Source organism: Clavelina lepadiformis, chromosome 2 (genome assembly GCF_947623445.1).
Source record: "Clavelina lepadiformis chromosome 2, kaClaLepa1.1, whole genome shotgun sequence".
Classification (NCBI taxonomy): domain Eukaryota; kingdom Metazoa; phylum Chordata; class Ascidiacea; order Aplousobranchia; family Clavelinidae; genus Clavelina; species Clavelina lepadiformis.
The window spans coordinates 20,047,312-20,069,489 of NC_135241.1; the positions used below are offsets into that span (position 1 = coordinate 20,047,312).

The following is a 22,178-nucleotide window of genomic DNA, read 5'->3' on the forward strand; positions in this document are numbered from 1 at the left end:
TAAAACGTTTTGAATGTATTTTACTTTAACGCTTTTTTTCAAATTTGTTCCCAATTAATAAACCAATAGTAACAACTTCATGGCAAATCACTACGTGTATTTTAAACTACCAATAGAAAAACTGGTGTATCTTAAATGAAGCAAAGGTTTCTTGACGCTCGCAGAGTCTGAGCAATAGCGCTGACTGAATGAGTGTAGAATGAAGTCACAATTATTCTTTGTTAACATTAAATGGTCAACAATGAAAAGTTGCGAATTGCAGTTTCGAAATTTATTGACTGCTACATTTGCAGCGCAATGTGTTTGACGATGTGACATTGACATTAACCAATCATAATGTTTAAAATTACCTTAATTCTACCATGTTCACCATGTCGGTTGAAGGACCAATTGGGTTGCAGCGACGCACCATAGTTTTACTGCAAATTATTCGAAAACTACACGTCGTAGAACAACCGGGTTTTCAACAATTAAAAGAAAAATTCTTTGGCTTTAGGTTCGTTACATGATACTAATATTGTAATAAGCACACATTCTCCAAAACGCCAAACTTTAAACCGAGCTCAGTTGTTCCTTTTTAGTCCTTTGACTTGTCACGCTCCCGCCGTTTTGCATTTGAAGCATATTTCACGCGGCATAAAATCTGGGATAGAAAAGCGAGAGAGGTAGACCAAGGCGAGAGAGCGGCATACAATCGCCAACCATGAGTGAGAAAACAGCCTTTGTGTGAACTGTGAACTGTGAACTGAGATAATGAGATCTTCTCTGTCGCGAAAGCTAGCGGCAATTATAGATTTTACAGTCTGACCCGAATAATAAGTTAATAATTAAAACTATGTCATCATGAAAGGTTGTAAGCAGCATTTCTATATAAATATTTTAATATCTCATAAAGAAAACAACTTGGCCTGTAAAATTTCGAAAAGTCATAAAATCTCAGCTTTCTGGATTAAGAAATAATTCTCTTCATATCATTGCTTTTTTACCTGGGTGCGTCGTTCTGATCTAGTTGGTCGAGGAAGGGTTCCTAGAGTTACCTAAACGCTTGAAATCGTCCTGGAATAATCTCGAATGAATTTAAAGGAAAAATCTCTGATAATAACCTATTTATATAGTTATCGCTATATATCTATTAGTATTACGTTTAGTGCTTTCTTTCGCGTGTCTTTCATAGTTGATTCTGACGTGTTAATTCGGTCTGTATCTGTCTGTCTCTTGAAGCTTCTACCTATATCAACTAGTGACGTTTTGTGGACGGTTTTTAGCTTTTGGCTTTTAATTCAAAAAATGTTTCACTAATCCGATTACGTCTGCAGCACACTGCACAGCTTTTGTTTGCTTATCAATGAATGACAAATCGTTAACGTGTTTGCAATTGTTGTTTACAAACGCTGCAGTGAAGGGCGTAAACTATATTGAGGAGACATGACAAGATTTTGCACACTTGTAAATGCGCTTAGGGGGCAAGGAACAAACTATTAAGAGAGTTAGATACAAACTGACTGAACTAACAAGGTAGATTTTCAAATGACCAACCATTTGAAAAGATGGCAAGACAAAAGCAAGGTAAATTGTAAAAAATTATACGATTTGTACAAGCACCAGTCTATAGTGTATTTACTACTGTGATGCATTGTTTAAAATTGATATTCGACCGTCAACTGTGATGGCATTGGGTTAAGATTCGACCCACCCCGACCCTCACTGGTGACGTGAATCAGCCATTAAGTGAAGTCAACATTTATCTGCACCTAAAGATTTACAATATATTTCATGTAATTTTAGCCGAGGGACAGCGAGTGAGGACTGGTAGGAGCTTATATTCAATTGGAATCACGTTTACTCTTTGCTATTCTGCGTTGGCTGGTAAGTTAACCCGTTGTCGTGCCAAATAATGACCCCCTACCAAATATTGACCTCTCTCCTTGTGACGTAATAAGTTTATTCATTGAATACGCAATCAACTCTATATACACAAGTAACCTACAGAACTTACAGACAGAAGTAGGCCAACACCTGTGACCTGTATTTTATTTGCCATTGTACATATATTCGCAAAAGTTACGGTATCATACTATTCAGACATTGAATAGGGGCATTTTTTTGCGGAGTCAAATCATTTATCAGACAAAGAATTTATTACATTACTGAGGGGGGGATCAATATTTGGCAGGAGTTCATTCTACATCGGTAAAATAACTTTCGGATCTGACAAAATCATATTTCAGCCAAGTAAACGTGATAGCCTAACTATAGTTTTATTTTTAGGTGTGTTGTCCTTACAAAGTAGCATGAACGTGGAAGATGGTCTGGGCTCCACCAGTGTCATGGTTATATTTATTACCTCTGCATTTTCCGCTGTTTTGATTGTTCCAAATCTCATAGACTTCCTTGGAGCCAAAACCGCAATCGTGATTGGCGAATTTGGGTTCCTGGCCTACATTGTCGCAAATTTTTATCCAAGTAACCTACTTACCTACATCTTAGGTTAACTTCAAAAATGAAGGATAAAAAATCGATAAAGGTATTCATTTGGGAAAACATAAAAACATCTTTTTCTGCCTTCAACACATGATAAGATATATGCATCATACAGATTTTCATCTCTGATGCTTTTAGCTTCTGATATGATTAATTACCGAATGGCCCAGTAGACCACACTGAAAATAATTCAAAATAGTGTATAGTTCTACGGTTTCATACTTATTGTTTTGACCTGAAAGTAATGAAGAGCAGGGAAGGCATTTTCATTCCACGTTGTAGGTAAAAACTCCGACATTTTAGGTTGGTACACTCTGATTCCCGCTGCCATATTTCACGGGCTGACAGAGAGTGCACCTTGGGCAGGGACATCCGTATATGTAAGCTTCCTGGGAGATAAAAGATGGATGAAACGTAAATCCCTGTCCAACGATTCCAGAGGATCTTATATTCACCGCTTTTTCAGTCAGTTTTGGGTTATGGTTGGGCTAGGAGATGTAAGTGAAGTGTGTCACTTTTTTTGTATAAAACGAAAGAATGTTTCTACATCGGTGAAATCAGAAAATCAAAATATTTCCATTGTTACGGTAGTGATTTTTTCAGCTGATAGGCCCTGGCTTAGTGTCACTGATTTTGGTTGCTTGGAAAAGTTTGAATCACACCAATACGGAAAGCAGCAGCCAATCTGATAGACCATTCTACAATGCTACAGTTATTTCATTAACCACCGAACAAGATAAGAATGTAAACGGAGTCAAATCATGGTCAGCATGTGGAGCAAAAGACTGCCCGGTTAGATTGGGTGCTGGCTTTTGTAAATGTCTGCATGGAGTACAAAAACTGATATGTATGTAATACAATGTAAAATATGGTGGTCGGATGATTCATCCATAGATATCCTATAAAATACCTGTTTTATAGGATATCCATGGATTTAATCCACAACGATTTAACCCCCCTTTGTACATGTCCATCACCGAAATAAACGCGCATAACTATATTTCCGCAAGACATATTGAAACAAAAACAATTAGAGTAAGACGAAAAATATGTCTCATATGAGTCTGAAATACGAAAAATAGTTTTATTGACATTGACTTTTTTGTTGTGGAATTAGCTGACATTATTCTCAAACTGTCTGATTTATTGCGCTTCAAACTTTTTCGTGGGGAGTCGTCATCCTCGTCAAAAGAAAAGCTTATAAATCGCAATCAAGTCGTCGCAGCGAGTTTTCTATCTACTTTTAACAGATATAGATGAAGAAAGGCGAAATACAGCACTGATACAAGTTAGTTTAGAAAATAATTTTTGTAAGGCTTGACTTTTAACCGGCGGAGGTTTCATTTTCGAATTTTTGCTAAATGGGCCTACTCATTACAATATTGACAAAAGATTAAATTGTTTTCGTTTCAGTTTAAGATATGTTTAGGTATGGTCGTAAAAGCGATATACGTGCCTGATATCGTACTGCGTAGAAGTTCCTGTAAATAATGACACAATATAATGATAACGCTATAAATTTTTATGCAGTTTAATAGGCCAAACGACCCCTATATAGTTAAATTTTTCCTTAACCGACTTTTCCCTGGGTTGAATCATTTTTGGGTAGAATCGTTCGAGGTTCAATTGAACGGGTACCGTAAAATATATACCAAAACCGGTTGTATTGTATAGCCTAAATTTTTGTTTCTTGTAGGCTACGTATGCATACAACAGCACAGAAGAAAAACTGGAGAAGTTTCTTCCTAATCAAATTGCAATTTATATCCTGCTGAGTTTGTTTGTATTGATTTTACTAGCATCAGTGTTCTTTCAAGTTTACTTTTTGCCAAGAGCACCGGCAAAGTTCGACAGACAAGAAAGTGATCGTATGGATTTGGAAAGGATATATTCTGATGGTAATGTACCTTCTGTGTTATGTATTTCACATGCCAAATTATCAGTTGCTTTTCTTTTGAATGAAAATTTAGCTTAATAAAATTATTCTTTCAGTAAACGATGTAAGATCATTTAAAGTTAGTTTGCAAAGCCGTACAATATTTTCAACAGAGTTAAATGAGATTAACAGAAAGGTAGAATTCAAAAGGCAGACTTTTCTGGAACAACTTCAGATACAGGTAAAAGAATTTTTTCTGCACCTCATATCTCCCTTGCATCTCCTCGTTTCTCCTTTGCTATTCTATTACGGGCTGTTTTACGGATATCGAGTCACGGAATACACAAGAGCTTTCGTATCTTGTACCGTCGGAGTAGAACAGGTGAGATACTTTATCATTACACTGTTAAACAAAGCTTACAGTCAGATGAATGACCAGCACAAAGCTGTTAAACTTTATGTATATGCAATACCAGCACGTTTCAAGGCAAAACGAAATATTACCAGCTCGAATTTTTAAACAACGGAAATGACGTGTAAAAAATCACCTTAAAATGTTTTACAACCACGAGATTTGTTATTCTAAATATTTAAAAACAGCTGGGCATTGCTATGGTTATTTTTTCTGGTTGCGGCGCTGCTATGTCTGGTCTGTGTACCTGGATAATACCCGCAATTGGACGACGTTGGTTTATGGGGTTGGTTGGTGTCTGTCATATTACCTACTACATGGTAAGCTTGTTCTGGTTACCAAATCCTGAAAGTACTTGGTTGGTGTACTTTATTGGTGCTCTTGGTGGAATTGGTGAACTGACTTTGGTCAACTTATACCAAGGTGATTATCTACAGACTTGTGTGCTGTGTGTTGTATTATATATGCTACGTTAGGTATGTGTGTGTTTTTTAATGAACTCATTCCATCATATTGCAACGTTTTGCAGGCTCAGTGTCTCTGTATTTCAAAGACAGATTAGGAATTGCCTACAGCACACAAAACTGCGTTACTAATCTTGGTATATCATTCATCACTGGTTGGAGCACTTCACTCTGTGTATACTCAAAAATTTACATTCAAATTGGTGTTATGTGCCTTTCATTGGTTTGCATAGGCTGTGCCGAGGTGCTTTTTGACCGCTATGATAAACAGAAAACGTGAGAAACATTTCTTTTTCATGAACGAATGAATTTCTCTAAGGTTTATCACAAATTTCGTTTACAATCACTCCTTATTGATTCGAAATTTTAACCAGGTGGAGCCGAGCGATTTTAGGTTTCAAGTACAGTTATTAACCTGTTAGTGTCTCCACCTGGGGTTTAATGAATCCCAGATTTAATCAATTGTTCTGGTTTTTGAGCTATCAAAAATTTCACTAAATTCCGTGTAATGAGTTAATTATATTGAGAAAAGATGGTAACCTAGCTTTAAACAAAACCTTTCTTTTCCACAGCAAAACCAGACTCCTTGCAGTGAAACAGAAGTCCAATATAGCAACATGCCCGACTTGATTAGCAAGCGAAGCGATAAACACGCATTAACTAAACTTTGGAAAACAACAGTACTATGCAGGCAACAATATCAGTACATAAATTTAACGCCAATTATTCGCTAAATATATCAACTTACTACATGAAGCATATTGATTGTGATAATCCGTTCATAATTTGTTTAGTTGATTAGTATAGAAACGAGCAGATTAAGAAGAACTAACGCCAACAAAAGCTTGACCATTACATCGTACTGGTGGTTACATTAAAGCTTATTTGTTTATCAAAGATTGCTTTCCTGATGGTGAAAAATGAGAAGATTTGCTTTGAGCGGTACCACTGCAGGCTTTAGTAGGATGTTAAAAGTTTACTTGCAACATATTCATAGAATTTAGTATTCTATGAGTCAATGTATATGTCTTGTTAATCATTAAGCCCAAGATAACAGCGTACGTGAGCCTGAAGCTCTTTTTTCAAGCAGTTACAAGTGCATTTAATATTGCGCTGCTGGCAGTGTGACTGTAAAAGTTTATCGAATTGATTTTCGAGCCAAAAAGAACGACAGTTCAGTTAAAAATCAAAAGACGTTATCTTTACATGTATAAAAAAGGCGGGATACAGAATCAGTGTGGTAGAGCCACAAAGGGCCTGCTTTTGTAGACCTTCGCCCTACTGAACTATAGGAATATTTGCCCAGTTCTCAAGACCAATGCGCGAGCAGAATATATAGACCCAATAGACTAAAGGATATACCAGTTTTTATTGCCCTATAGAAACTCTTAAACCGACCGATCAACTAAAATTTAGTTTCTAAAGTAACTGACTGCAAAATTTCACAGGACAGCTCAATTAAACAAATGTAGTGATTTTTATCGGTTAAGTATTTACAAAGCATGTATGCAGAGTTTTATAAGATACATTGTTTGCGACATCTTGCTGCTGTAAATTTATCCTTTATCAGTGAGCCTGTTGCAGATTCAATTATACTGTAAACCAATTCTTTGAAACAAAGCATCAAAACATGACTGAGCCTGGATCGAGTTCAACATGTTCATCAAGAGATTCAATCGGATCTGTGAACGAGGATAGCAATCCTAAGAAAAAGCCAACCAGATCGTTGATGTTTGGATACTTATTTTCTGTTGTCTCCGCGCTTTGCATGGCTCTATCAGGAATCTGTTTAAAATTGGCTGCTGGGGCAGAAACGACGCAAATGGTAGTGCTTACTTCTATCATTCAGTTTTTGTATCTCATACCTCTAATAACTTACAAAAAAATCAACGTACTTGGACCGAATCTAAAAACAGTAGGTTTCCTGACAATCCGCGGTGTTGCTGGGTCGGTGAGCATAATATTTTTTGCAATGTCGATCCAGCATTTGCCTGTAGGAACCGTTACATCGATTGCTTACATATATCCCGCGTTGGTTGGCTTGTTTGCATGGGTCTGCTTGAGAGGTATTGTTAATTTGATTATTTTTGTCTGGTATGTTTTTGTTGCATGAGTTAATATTAGTAATCTAATACAATTCCGTTAGGCACATCAGTAGTGTACAGCACATGGTACAAATGTATCTTTACTTTGGTTTTTTTAGAGAAATGCAGCGTTGTGAGAGGAGTTCTTACAGTGCTAACATTCATCGGACTTCTTTTCGTGTCAGAGCCGCCTTTTATATTTGGGGGAGAGCCAGTAGACCACAAAGGAACTTCTAACACAAAAGTCCTTGGTGTTATCTATGCGATTAGTTGTGCTGTCTTAGCGGCCATTAGCATAATCATAACACGAAAGCTTGGACCAGGAATACATTTCAGTCATTTGTTGATGTATTCCACTGTAGAGGGTTTCATTATTGTTTTGTTGCAACTTTATTTCTCCGGTAAATCTATCGTTCCGTGCAGGCAGCATCTACTGACGTTGTCTCTATCAGCAGTGTTTATGAACGTAGGACACATTTTTCTTACTCTAGCTTTACAGCGTGAGCGTGCAGGACCAGTAACTTCTGTAAATACGTCACAACTCGTTTTTGTCTTCATTCTTGAATACTTGATGTTCGGTGTTGTGCCGACCACTTATGGATTTGTGGGTGCCAGTCTCATTCTGGTATGTGCCGTTGTACAATCTCTTGAAAGCACTGTAAAAAACAGTATTCGCAAATGCAATTAGACGATTGCTTCTGGGTGGCTAATCGGTTGTATAACATGCTACGGAAAACGGGAATTGAAATTTAAAAACATTCTGTGAGAAACTCCTATTCAAACTGAGCCAGGTGCTAAAGAAATTTAATTCTATGGGACAAATAATAAACATGAACTTGACATAGGTCGTCATATTTTCTTGAACGCATTAAGCTTAACTCGAGTAAATTTTTTTGTTTGATAAGACAAGGTGGTTACTATAACAAATTGTCTTAGATAAGTATTAATGTTTGCATTCAATGAAGCGTTGATATTTGTTAAAACGTTTTGCACTAAACACCATAAATGTGCTGGGAAAAGTTACTACAGAATGCGTTGCTTTTATTTTGTATCATAAACTTTTCTGAGAAACGATATTTCGCTTGTTTTTGATAAATTGGGTGTTTCGAGCTTTCCTTAATTGATTTTCAAAAATTACTGTTTACGACGCTGTAAACTGCTTTTATGTCCACTAAAGCCAACAGTTGTAAATAAACGGCAAGTATACACAAAGCATTGCAATAATTATCTTAAAAAGAACATTCGAAATGGCAAGAAATTCATGTTAAAAAATGGAAAATCTTCATTGAATCGTACGTATAGCAACATATGTTGCTATAAAATGATCTTTTTCTTACAGTTTGATCAAATATCAGAAAAGGTAACTGGTAGAAACGTGAATGCACAACCACAGTTGCAAAAATCGTCGGCACAATGTTGAAACATATGAGATTAGCTTTGATGATCGTGAGAGAGTTTTTCAGAAAAAAAGAAGATTCAGACACCCGACTGGTGGCTAAGAAACAACCAAGACCTTAATGCATTTAAAATGTATTAAAGGACAATGTGACCGAGAAGCAACCAACCAAATGAAGATTTGGTTATGGACATAAACGTTCCCAATCGGACGTTAAAATTAAACTTTATCACGTTAAACTTGAATTCATATTCGATAAGTTGAAAGTAGTATGCCGCCGTAGAAGACACTACTTAGTGCCGGCAGACACGATCGTAATAAAATTCTAAAGGATTTTTGGGTTAATTTTCGATCTTTTTGCGACGTTTGACCACGATTTTGGACATCGTTCCCCAACGAAACTTTAAATTTAACTTTATACTGCGACTGCGTGACTTACTTACCAGAAAATACTCATTTGGCTAAAAATTCATACTTTTGCAACTCCAAAATACATAAACAGTTGGCGTTTAACAGTCAAGCTCGCCAAACGAAAACCTTACCTACGAGCAAAGTTGCCATACCGTCCTTATTTTGAGGGTCTGTGTGTTAGAAAATATTTTTGTCCTTATTACTAAGAAATCTCCTTATTTTTTTCTCATGTTTAAGGCAGAGCTTTCCATATTGGGCATTTGGATACACCTTAGTGCACTAGTTAGAACCGAAGATAGGAGCAGCCTTAGTGAAAGGACAAACAGTCAAGTCCATTCTGCCAGTATAAGTTTACTAAAACAAGACCTGCCGTGAATAGTGTGTGCTTTTTTTGGACACATTGCTTTCTTATGCAGCCTTTTACGTTGAATTGAGGAGTCGCATGAATACATTCCATTCAGCAAACTTCTGTTCGTTAATGATTCCACCAGTCTGCATCAATTTTGCTGAATTAAAAGTAAAAGGTGTGTTTGGTTTAATTTTTGGTCGTTGATTCCAAAAATAATCTCAGATTTTTTTCTATCACGTCAATTTTTTTCACAAAACGCAATTCGATATTTTGAATGTGCCAATGGCAATTGATAACATCGACTTTTCAACGTTACGCACTGTCGGTCACCACTCTGTTCGTGCTGTAGTAACAGCAGTTATAACAGGCTGACTTAGGCTTGGTTGCTTTCCAAGGTACTTTAACTACATGTACCTTATAAGCTACTTTCACCAAGGATTTCAAGGTTTGAAGATTGATGTTTACCAGATTATTGGTAGCGACAGGATAGCAGTGAAATACTTTCTAAAAAAACTTTCTTTCTTTCTAGTTTCTAAAATACTTCAGGCGTTATAGTTCCGCATCAGTTAGCATGTAACGTGTACTGCATATCTTGTGGAAATTTCATTATTCTCAAGAATGATAGTTAGAGAAAAAGCGAGATTGAGGGAAAAAATTGTGTTTTGTGATGCATTTGTGTCAGTGCTTTTGGGCCAGTGTTTTCGTGAGATGTGACAAAAAAGGTTTTAATTTCTAATGAAAGATGATACCTTTTATTAATTATTATCGCAGGAAAGTTATGTCAAAAACTGAGCTTAGAAATTTAAAGTAATGAACGAAATATTGAGCAAGAATGTATTTTAACCTAAAAATAGTTTTCAGAAAATATGTGGCATTATCATTGGTGCTAACATGAGAATAATTAACGTTTTTAGGACGACTTTTGGAGTGCACGATTTTACCCAGAGAAAAACTTTGCAACTTTAATCGTGTGACAATGTTGTCACAACGTCATTTCTTTGCATCCGGTTATTTGTGTGAGGAAATACTATGCGGTAACTAACCGTAATTTACTGTGACTCATTTGGATAAGTATTTGCAAATGTTGTGAGTAGCCTTTTAGGAGGACAACTTATTTTGGGTTTCTTATTTTTTTGAATCTGGTGCTTGGGACATTTAATTCAATGATGCATAAAATAAGCATGGACGTAGAAATATAAATGAGATCATATCTGTGCGTCAACTGCTTCAACCACATCTTCGAATGAGAATAACGTTAAGAAAATACTTGACTGATCATCGATATTTGTTGTTTGTCTCTTCTGCACTTTGCTTGGCTTTCTCTACCATCTGCTTAAAATGGGCTGCTGGAGCTGAAATGACGCAAATAGTAGTGTGACATCAATAAGCACTTTACTTGATATTTGTTTCACTGTAAATTTGCGATTCGCATACTGCTATACGTCATTTCCTGATGTAACCTACAGCTAAATAAACGCTATTTCACTGCTGCTACACTTACTGTGTTTCCGTTACATTTCTTGCCCCCGCAGGCATTCATTATATTGCTGTCGTTTTGATCTTTGATGGTGTATAATTCACAGCGCTTTGATAGTGCGTTAGAGCAGATACAACTTAGAAACGTAAGAAATGCCAATGAAATGTTTGTTATAGGTTTCTCAACTCTAGTACAGCATTTAATCTTCGGATTTCAAACGCTTCAATCGTAGGATTGTTGTAAATATCGAAGCTTAACTGCGTTACGACCGTACTGTCTTCTGCAATAAAACCATGATAAAATAGCATTGTTACTAGTTTAAAGTGTTATACTTTTGCCGCAGCAAGTAAGAAAATGGATGTTTTAAATGCAATAGAAATAAAAATTAGGGAGAGTTATTTTTATCAAACATACATCAAAGATAAGAAAATATGTAACTGAATTTTGCAGATTCAGGAATAAGCGTACAGAATGACTATTTCATGGTAAGTACTGTAGGTGAAGAGTGCAGGCCGTTGGTAAAGATGGGCGGTTAGGAGAATGGGTATGCAACAAGTGATTTAAGTTATTTAGGGTTTAATTGAAATTAGATTTATATTAGAAGGAAGGTTTAGGTTAGGTGTACGATATTAGTTATAAAACTTACGTTAAACCAACAGGATACCATGAAAAATGGCTTTAACATACGATTTTAACAGATGGGTTTTCAATCCAGTCTTGAGCAATAGTGTTAGAAAGCAGGAAATTGTTTGTTTGTCACTGCTACCAGACATCAGCTTACAGCAACAAAAGCATAAAAATAAGTTATTTTTTAGGCAGGGATGATGTAGAGTTTGTAGACCTAATGGCTAAAATATAAACATGGCGAAAATCTGATGTACTGGTCGCTGTTGTAACAATAAACATAGAAGCTATGGAAGGTTAGTATTTGCAGGAAGTGCAAACAAGTCGTACATGTACAAATTATGCAGAATAAAAAGATTGTTGGAAACCATTTTGTATTTTCATCAGCTTACTGTAGATGCCTATGACCTTTATGCATGAACTTGAACTCGAGCCAAGGAATCGCGAAGCTTGCCATGACTGAGACGAGTTCACTTCAGTTGCCTGCTACGTCATTGGATGAGGACAACAACACAAAGAAACAGCATGCCAGACCATCAATGCTTGGCTACACGTTTGCTGCTTTTTCCTCCCTTTTGATGGCTGCTTCAAAACTCTTTTTAAAGTTGGCAGTCGGGGCCGAGAAAACCCAAGCGATAATTTTTCGTAGCATAATGCAATATTTATACCTTGTTCCCATCATAACTCACAAGAAAATCAACGTATTTGGACCTGATTGGAAAACTGTGTTGATTCTGATTTTGCGTGGTGCCGCCGGATCTTTGGCAGCGTTGTTTATAACAATGGCCTTGGACCATTTGTCCTTAGGAACAACTCTGTCAATTTTTTACGTATATCCAGCATTGGTTGGCTTGTTTGCCTGTGTCTGTTTGAAAGGTAATGACTTGAACTTTTATGACGTTCGGTCAAGTGCAGAAGTTTGTTTGCATGGGTTTCGAGTTATTATTACATTGTGATTTTCAGAGAAATGCAGCGTTGTGAGAGGAATTCTTACCGTACTCACATTTGTTGGACTTATTTTTGTTACTGAACCCACATTTATCTTTGGCGGAGATCGCGATGAATACAAAGAGTACACGGAGTCGCATGTGTTCGGAATATTCTACGCGAGTGCTTCTGCAATTTTAGCAGCTACTACTTTCACTGTTATAAGAAAGCTTGGACCTGGTATCCATTTCAGTCATTCATTGATTTACAACTCAGTCGAAGGATTCATCATTGTCTTGCTTCAGCTCTATATCTCTGGCAAACCAATCGTTCCTTGTTGGCAGCACATATTGATGTTATTTTTGTCTGCTTTATTTGCAATTATCGGGCAGTTGTTTACCACTCTTGCCTTGCAACGTGAACGTGCTGGACCAGTCGCATCTATTAACACGTCACAACTCGTTTTTGCCATTATTCTAGAGTACATCATACTAGGAGTTGTACCAACCACCTTTGGATTTGTGGGTGCCGGTCTTATTTTGTTAAGTGCAATTGCGCAATCTCTTGAAAGGACCGTGAAAACTGGCATACGTAATCGCAAGAAAACAACTGATTAGTTGTGGACAAGAAAACCCTAGGCTCACCACAGCCAGAAGAACTATTCACAAATGTCTTTCCTTGCTATAATTGACTGTTAAAAGTTAGCAAGCCACGTAAATACGGTTGAGTAGCATGGCGGGAGGAACTGTTGTCCTGGACCCCCTCCCAGCAATCCGTTCTTGTTTTTTCATATTTAGCTAACCTCAACTACGGTTTTGATTGCATTCCTTAAACGAAGAAAATATGTACGCCTTTAACAATAAAAGTTTATTGATTACAGAAAGTCACTATTTCGCCGCCAGTAGGTCACGCAATCCATTGTTAAAAATAGTTGATGAAGTTAGGAGATCGTTTCTTAACCTGGGTTGTAGAAATCAATTTTAGGTGTTGCTGAAATGGGGTAAATAGAAGGCAGATAAATATACCTTTTTTGCGTTCGGCACTTTAACCACAGTTTTTTGTCAGAATATGCTTGTGGGGGGAATGTACAGATTTTTTTGCGAAAAAGAAGTCAAATTGCACCCCATAAAGAGAACTTATTTACTAGAAGCAAGCAAAGGGTTAGAAGGTCGCACTTTCCGATGGATGCTAGACTGTTCAAATGGGTGGTGACAGAATGGGAAAGGCTTAAGAAACACTGGGTTAGGAAAATGGGTATGCCAAAATGTTGATTTAAGTTAGGTAGGTTTAGTTTTAAATTACTATGCTATAGCATTTTAGCTAGGTTAACGATAACCTGTGAAAAATAGCTTTGAAGGTATGATTTTTCCGGTGAATTGGTGACGCCTTGATAAAATGACCTTGTTAATCATTAATCCGTTTGCAGAAACGGTCATGTTTGGCATGGACAGATCTTGATAGTGCCTAGGAGGTAATATTTCTTGCAAACGTTTATAAAAGAACGCGTGTAATTGCTTTTAGAAATGATAATTTAGCTTAAATTGTAAGAAAGTCCAAAAGTAACTGGAGAAAAGATTTGTGCTAATACGTAATGTTTAAGCAGCTACTGCCTTAAATAAGTGGCAAAAAACGCAAATTCTTGTCTTAATTGTGACGAGAATGGCGGACTTTAATTACGTTCAATATGAGAAACAATAGGGATAATTCAGGAGTTTGAAACAAGCATAATCAGAATATCTCCCGTGACAGTTATAATAATAGCCTACATAAATGTACAGAACAAACATTTTGAGTTAAATAGACTTAAGCTAGCTCAGTGTTGGCGAATTCGTACCGGTTAATGTAGATGCTCACCTACAGTACAGTTTTGGCCGTAATTGGCTCTAACCTAGTCGGGTAACTGCGGTAAACAAAAGAATGCTTTACCTGTCATCCGTGACATTCCTATATGCTAAAAATAAACAATACCTGCTACTTATCACCTACTCAATGGCGACGTATTTCATCCTAAACGCTTGAGCTAAGCCTACCATACCCAATACAAATACTGAAATACTGGAAACTAGTCTGATTTAAGGCCAAATGTTTTTGGACATGGCACTCACTTTGAGGCAGCATTTCAGTTAGCTAAAGAATAGTTTAAGGCAGCCACAAGTCAGCAATGGAAAATAATAGCTTGGAAGGTACGAATTTTCCGGGAATTAGTCAGAGCCTTGATAAAATGGCCTTGTTTATCATTAACCCATTCGCAAAAATATGAAGGGTTTTGAGGTGAACAGACCTGGATAGGGCATTGGAGATCACTTTCCTAGCAGACGTATATAAATAAAAACTCGTTTGTAACTGACTTACAGGATAGATGTTAGTGTGAAACACCGAAATATAGTGAACTGCCAAATACTAAATCTCAATCTCAAAGCTTGCCATGTCTGCGACGTGTTCACAACATTCGTCTTCTACTTCCTCAAACGACGACAACAATCAAACTAAACAGCAAACGAAAACAGCAATTGTAGGATGCATGTTTGCAGCTTTATCATCCCTTTTCATGGCGGCTTCAAAACTGTTTTTAAAGTTGGCGGTCGGTGCTGAAAAGACGCAAATGATAGTTTTTTGTAGCATTATGCAATATTTATACCTTGTTCCCATCATAACTCACAAGAAAATCAACGTGTTTGGACCAGATTGGAAAACTGTGATTATTCTGATTTTGCGTGGTGTCGCCGGATCTTTGGCAACGTTGTTTTTAACAATGGCCTTGGACCATCTGTCTCTAGGAACGTCTCTGTCAGTATATTACATATATCCAGCATTGGTTGGCTTGTTTGCTTGCGCCTGTTTGAAAGGTATATTGACTTGATCCTGTATGAGTGTACACTGTACAGTACACAGGGCCTGCCTTAGACCAATGCGACTGCGTTTGGTCCCGTGGTATGGTTGGCCGGATTTGTCGGAATTCGATTTATTCAGCGCGTTTGTAAATTTACGAACGCCGAACGATTATGTATAATAATTGCCTGGTTCAAAGGTTCATAAATTGCAAGCACGCTAAACTATCGTGTAAAAAGCGTGGTTGTGTTGGCCAAAGGTATATTATCATCCATTAATCCAACTTTTGCGTTTCTTTTGATTGATATTTATTTTGATTTTCAGAGAAATGCAGTGTTGTGAGAGGAATTCTTACCGGACTCACATTCATTGGACTTATTTTTGTTACTGAACCCACATTTATCTTTGGTGGAGATGACTACAAGCAAAGCACAAAATCGCATTTATTGGGAATATTCTACGCGAGTGCTTCTGCGATATTTATGGCAACTGCTCTCACTGCTATAAGAAAACTTGGACCTGGTATCCATTTCAGTCATTCATTGATTTACACTTCAGTCGGAGGATTAATCATTGTCTTGCTTCAGCTTTATATCTCTGGCAAACCAATCGTTCCTTGTTGGCAGCACATATTGACGTTATTTTTGTCTGCTTTATTTGTAATTATTGGGCAGATGTTTGTTACTCTTGCCTTGCAACGTGAACGTGCTGGACCAGTTGCATCTATTAACACGTCACAACTCGTTTTTGCCATTATTCTGGAGTACATCGTATTCGAAGTTGTACCAACCACCTTTGGATTTGTGGGTGCCGGTCTTATTTTGTTAAGTGCAATTGCGCAATCTCTTGAAAGGACCGTGAAATCTGGCATACGTAATCGCAAGAAAACAATCGAGTAATTGTAGACAAGAAAATTTTATACATACCCCAGCCAGGCAAAACTATTTACATTGTGCAAATATCGATGCAGAGCCGTGTTTGCCCTGAGGTTAAAATGTACCAAGGGGCAATGTGTCTATCATTTAAAATGAAACAAAATGCAGTCAGAATATTCAAACAGTATTACCCCAAACATGTAATAAAAATTCTTTAATTTTTGAATATTTTCATTGTTTAATAAAGCAAATGTGGCCTTATACACTATTAAGGAATTTGATGTGCAATATCGCTTAACTAGATTTACTTGCCAATGCAATTTTCTTTTATTCTTCGTTTATTGGAATGAATTAATTCCATCATTCTACGACATTGCATATTTCCATTAAATCAAGACGTTTGTTTGCTAAATCACTAGTATGTTGCGCGGCAGCCCGTACTTTGAAGTGAGCGCTTATGCAATTTTTTTCTATGGTTTAATTTTTGCATTACCTGTTTTTTCAACCCTATATAATGCAACGTAGCCTAGCTTCATCGCGCTCTACTGTTGGAAGCCACGACGTTAAAGAAGATCCAAATTTTGTTTGAAAAAAGTTAATTTTGGAGAACAAACATTGCGTTTAATAAATGAAAGCCAAACTAAGCCTATAGTAAGAGGCTACACATGACATGATAATCTTCATGAGTTTAAATGTAATGTCATGTATACGTTTTGTCTATCTTTTGCAGACAAGACAGCAAGCAGCAATGGGTCGAGCAATAACGGTTCATCAGTATCTTTGTACTATTTCCGATGACAAGGGAAACCACAAAATGGGAACGGAATTACCAAATTCTTCAGTCAACATCTTATCTGTAACGTTAGACGGGTCGCTACGCAGCAACCAGTGAATAATAATTTAATACATGTTGTGGAAAAGCTGTTTTTAGTTTGTAGATGGCAACGGTGGGCAGGAATAAACAATTCACTGACAATTTTCTGAACTCGAAGAAAAACTCCATCGATTCCGAGTTCATTAACTGAGTAATCTTTATTGCAACTTGTGCGTCAGAAACACTAAAATCGAGCGTGCTTTTGCCTAACAGCAATTTGACTAAACTTCTGCCCACCATTCAATGGGCGCAGAAGAGGCACAACAGAGTGTTGCGTCATGCTATCCTTAAGTGATTTTGAAGTTGCAGGTCAGCAATAATGGTAGAGTTTTTTCCCACTATCGTAAAAAAAATTACACCAGACAGTGTAACAAACAAAAAATAATGTGTAATACAGCTGACCAACTTCACGTGTCATGATGAGACTTTTTCAATTCCTTTGATTTCGCTCGTTTTTCAACGTATTCTTCAAGTTTGAATCGGTTGTTCGCAACCGTTTTTTGCCTTTAATCAATTTTGATGAAATGTGACTTCATAGACGAACCGACATTACAACTGAATATATTCCAAGCCGTTCTAAATAAATTCTATTATATGTTGCACTCATTTGAAAATCGATCGGGTTCACTACTGCACAGGCTTACTGTAAATTTTATGTTTATTTGCTCTCGCAATTTCAGGACTTACCTGAGAGCGTGTCATTCAAGTGACAAACAAACCTTGTTCTGTACCTACAGAATTGTTAAGGCGTACGCATTTTGAGAGGCTTATTTTCACCAATGGGTCTGGGGCTGTAGCCCCATCAGACTAAGCCCTAATCTAAGCCTAAACTTTCGAAAAACATCACCTTTGACCAAACTAAACATCTTGTTAATCAGTAAACCAATTGCATATTGTTACTAGGCTGGCATGTTTACAAATGCCGGAGCCCCATTGATATATTCTCACTCAATAGCAAGTCCATTCATTGAACAGTTGAGTTGATTTTGCTGTTCGGCAGCCAGCGTAGTGTAAACTAACCTCAATGAAGTGTTGTGCTAGGGATGTCGTCAAAATTATCAGTGCCATCAGAATGTTAACCAGAAAGCAAAAGCATTCATGAAAGAGACTTTGGACCGTTTTCTACAGTCCTGAAGTTATGACACGAAATTAGTGGTCCTATACAGCCTACAATTGACATGTATAGATTTTATATCAAAGTTGTTACAAAAAGTAATTCTGTTAACGTTGGCTAAATCTTAACAGATTACACGACTATAGTTTAGACAAATCAATGTTTTACCATATTTATCAAGAAGAAACTAAGATAGAGCATTGTTGGAAGCTAGATTGAAAGAAATCAGCATGATACTATCCTGGATCACCAGTGACCTATGAATTCAAGCTCATCGTCGTTCCTGAAAATATTGTTAATGATTGATGTCGTCAAGGAGATAACTACAGGTCATAACTACATCGACGAACATATTCAGTTATGACTCAGACAAATTTTCTACAATCTTCAAACACATCCTTGGACGAGGACAACAACCCAAAGAAAAATTCTGTCAGGCCATCAATGCTTGGCTTTTTTCTGGCCGTTTTGGCAGCCCTTTTGCAAGCTTTGTCGGGCATATGCTTAAAGGCTGCGTTAGGCGCTGAAAAGACACAGATGCTTATCTTCCGTTGCATAATGCAGTATTTGTACCTTGCTCCTGTAATACAATACAAGAAAATCGATGTGTTTGGTCCAGATCGAAAATCCGTTTGTTTTATGATTATTCGAGGCGTAACTGGTTCTTTTGCTGGGCTCTTTGTGGCCATGTCACTTGACAGTCTTTCGTTGGGTACGACTCTGTCGATCTTTTACATATATCCTGCCTTAGTTGGCCTGTTTGCGTGCATCTGCTTAAAAGGTAGGATAGCTTACTATTCATAAAATTGAATGGAGCAAAAATAATTTGTTCTGAACACGGTTACAATATGGCAAATGTACTAAGAGAAAACCCGGTTAACTTCAATAATAACAACATTAGTCTTAATAACCATCAATACAGCAAATTTTTTTATTACGAATTGTTTTTCAGAGAATTGCAGCCTAGTACAAATACTTCTTACAGCGATAACATTTGTTGGACTTCTTTTTGTTACTGAACCCTCGTTCATATTTGGAGAAGATAATTTGGACGACCAAGTGACCTCCGGCGCACGTTTACTGGGAATCATCTTTGCCATTTTAGCTGCCGTGATGGCAGCAATTTCCTCCGTTGTGATACGAAAGTTGGGGGCAAGAATACATTTCAGCCAGTCACTAATTTACTATGCTGTTGAAGGATTGATTATTGTCCTGCTGCAGCTCCATCTATCTGGAAAAAGTTTCATTCCATGCAGGCAGCACCTGCTGATGCTAGTATTATCTGCAGTTCAAGCCAATCTTGGACAAATATTACTCACTGTGGCCATACAGCGTGAGCGCGCAGGACCAATCGCATCGATTAATACCTCTCAAGTAGTCTTTGGTTTTCTTTTCGAGTACATAATTCTTGGGGTTGTGCCGACCGCTTATGGTTGTATAGGCGCCAGCTTAATTCTGCTATGTGCTGTGGCACAGTCTTTAGAAAGTACTGTTAAAAGCAGGATACGAAATCGCAAGAAAAATGACGGTTAGCGAATGCTATGTGGTCTATGCTAATTCCATACTACAAAATAGTATTTACTCTTTGCTTGCATTATTTTAATTACAAATTTTAATCAAATTCAGAGACAAGCGCAACAATGGTTTCGTTGTTGCCAGGTGACTTGTAATAATCCAGTTGTCACTTTTCACCATTGCTTGCTTTTTAAGTTGTCACAAATCAGTTCCAGCCAATCAAATAAAGCATTTCCGAAAGCACTTGGAATTTTTGAAGTCTTTAGAACTGCTCTTTTTTATATTTTTAGCAACTAAATAGTAAGCTACTGTATTAACAAAACAATGAAAAAAATGGCCTTGATATTAGTCATGCAATCAACACTGTAGAACGATAATTCGAGATTTAGCCAAGATGTAACGTGATGACGACAAATGAGTCCCATTGTTAACAACTTGCCAAAATCAGTCGCTAACGTCGCAATTTTTCTATGCAATTTGTTATGATGACAAAAGCTGCTGGCCCAGTATAGCGTTGGGATATATCCTTTTGCACATAGACTTAACTCCATGATATAACTTCAGGATTTTAAGGAAACCTTTGCTCTGCAAACAACGCTTACAATTACCAATGAACAAAAGGCAACGTTAATGATTACCGCTGTCTAACCCATTTCTACTGCGTAGCAGTCACATTTAAAGTGAAGGGTAAGTCCCAAAAGCAAATTGGGCTCAAATTAAAGAATAGTTGCCAATACGTTTAGTATAGAATTCAATAACACGAAGTGGTCAAGCAGTTATTACCAAAATTGTATCGCGAATTTGGCCTCGGATAGACATTTTGACGTCAGAATGTTAAAAATATTATGCTTGCTTAATGACTGGAGTTTGAATTAGCTATTGCTATGGCGTAAGTGGCAGGCTAGCTAAAGCGTTTTGGATGGAATACATCTTCATAGGTAGATGATTAGTAGCAGGCAATGTTTGTCTTCAGCACAGGAATGTCACAGATGATCTGGTGAAATATTCTTGCTTTTACGCTGGTTACTGGACTGGGCAAGCGCCAAGGCTAAGCTTTGGCTTAGCATCTACATTCACCAACACAAATATGCCCACGGTAAGCTAGTTTAGGTTTGTTTTACGCAAAATGTTCAGTATACGTTTAGAAAGCTTTAATTATAGCTATTACTTGTCGGCAACAAAAGTTTTATTCATACTTAAAACATCCCTATTCTTTGATTGTGGCGTAATAAGGTGTGTACGTCATAATTAAAACTATGACTTTGCGTTTTCTCGCCACTTATTTATGGCAGTAATTGCTTAACCACTAAATGTTTGCACAAATCCTTTTTCTTGTTCATGGACTTGCCACTCACTTTAAGTTATTTCAATATCTGAATCACTGTTGACTGTGGGGGAGATTGCAGCTATAATGCTTAGATGCTGCTATTTCGACCTTCACTTCATGGACTCGTATTTGACAGTACTAGGTTTCCAAAAAACAATATTTCGTGAAGGTCATTATTCAGAAGTACGTATCAAACGTATTGTCACATAAGATATCATTAGGCTTATAACGCCGAAGGTTTATTGTTCCAGCTGTAATAAACTGCTGTCATAACGGTTTTGCAGTGTTGGCTGTAGGAGTCCTTCGGTTACTGTTTCAAGTGAATAAGACAGAAACGCAAGAAGCCTCATGGCCTGTGAGGAAAATGAACTGTAGCTAAAAGACAACGTTCAATAGCATGGGTGGCTTATATACGTTGGCAGTGATCTCGTTGCTAGTCCGCGCTCTATCTGGTGTATGTTTGAAAGTAGCGATAGGCTAAAGTAGAAACAACCCAAATGCTTCTGGTCCGATACATTATCGAATATTTGCTACGTCTACCAATGCTAACTCATCGAAAAACAAATGTAGTTGGACCTAATGCAAAGACATTTTTTGTGCTACTTATCAGCGGAGCTACCTTGTATTTGGCATTTTATTTGTAACGTTGTTATTTGATAAACTTTCGGTTGGAGATGCGATAGCCATCGTCTACAATCTACATCCATACAGCGTTTGTAGGCATTTTGGCTTGTTTTTGCTAAAAAGGTTTGTACTATACGAAATATGCATGGCTTAAATGGTCGTAATACATAATCTAATGACGTAGAAATCTATAGTTCTAATAAAAGCTTTTGTCGTGCAATTAAGTTTTTAAGGTGGTTGGTTGAATCATCTATGCTGCACAGTACGGTTGTCTAGTCTAATGAGTAGACCTACTAAAACTGTCCTCGTCTTATGCAGAGAAGTGCAAAATGCAATCTTCGGCGGACCAGGAACGGCCCTCGTAACAGACCGAATGTTGGGATTTACTTTAGTATTAGCCAGTTCTGTAAGCATCGCAGCGGCACCAGTAACCATACGACAATTGGGGCGAGCAATCCACTAAAGTCGTTCCATGTTTTATGGGGCCGTAGAAGAGTAACTTATGGTTGTATTGCAATT

General features: G+C 37.3%; 4 protein-coding genes across 9 annotated transcripts; all 4 read left to right on the forward strand.

Moving 5' to 3' along the window:
• The first annotated feature begins 1,405 nt into the window (after positions 1-1,405).
• Positions 1,406-5,985, forward strand: LOC143446867 (protein unc-93 homolog A-like). The gene is made up of 10 exons (XM_076946713.1): positions 1,406-1,566; positions 1,786-1,866; positions 2,269-2,463; positions 2,785-2,978; positions 3,085-3,273; positions 4,178-4,379; positions 4,531-4,739; positions 4,958-5,192; positions 5,299-5,509; positions 5,806-5,985. Exons 1-10 carry the CDS (start codon positions 1,548-1,550, stop codon positions 5,861-5,863), a joined length of 1,593 nt encoding a protein of 530 aa, XP_076802828.1. The 5' UTR covers positions 1,406-1,547; the 3' UTR covers positions 5,864-5,985.
• A 466-nt stretch (positions 5,986-6,451) lies between these two features.
• LOC143446868 (solute carrier family 35 member G1-like) lies at positions 6,452-8,102 on the forward strand. Its single transcript, XM_076946715.1, has 2 exons — positions 6,452-7,299; positions 7,437-8,102. Exons 1-2 carry the CDS (start codon positions 6,864-6,866, stop codon positions 8,003-8,005), a joined length of 1,005 nt encoding a protein of 334 aa, XP_076802830.1. The 5' UTR covers positions 6,452-6,863; the 3' UTR covers positions 8,006-8,102.
• A 1,706-nt stretch (positions 8,103-9,808) lies between these two features.
• Positions 9,809-16,617, forward strand: LOC143446049 (solute carrier family 35 member G1-like). 6 transcript variants are annotated; one of them, XM_076945501.1, is made up of 3 exons: positions 9,809-11,870; positions 11,962-12,450; positions 12,538-13,625. In XM_076945501.1, exons 2-3 carry the CDS (start codon positions 11,991-11,993, stop codon positions 13,116-13,118), a joined length of 1,041 nt encoding a protein of 346 aa, XP_076801616.1. In that variant the 5' UTR covers positions 9,809-11,870; positions 11,962-11,990; the 3' UTR covers positions 13,119-13,625. The 6 variants fall into 6 exon arrangements, with proteins under 6 accessions (XP_076801616.1, XP_076801618.1, XP_076801614.1 ...); XM_076945503.1 differs by lacking the exons at positions 11,962-12,450; positions 12,538-13,625 and adding an exon at positions 15,655-16,617 and having other exon boundaries at positions 9,810-10,195; positions 10,388-10,507; XM_076945499.1 differs by having other exon boundaries at positions 9,810-10,280; positions 10,388-12,450.
• A 1,712-nt stretch (positions 16,618-18,329) lies between these two features.
• On the forward strand, positions 18,330-19,733 carry LOC143446323 (solute carrier family 35 member G1-like). Its single transcript, XM_076945915.1, has 2 exons — positions 18,330-18,974; positions 19,146-19,733. The coding sequence occupies exons 1-2, from the start codon at positions 18,554-18,556 to the stop codon at positions 19,724-19,726; spliced, it is 1,002 nt and encodes a 333-aa protein (XP_076802030.1). The 5' UTR covers positions 18,330-18,553; the 3' UTR covers positions 19,727-19,733.
• Positions 19,734-22,178: the final 2,445 nt, after the last annotated feature.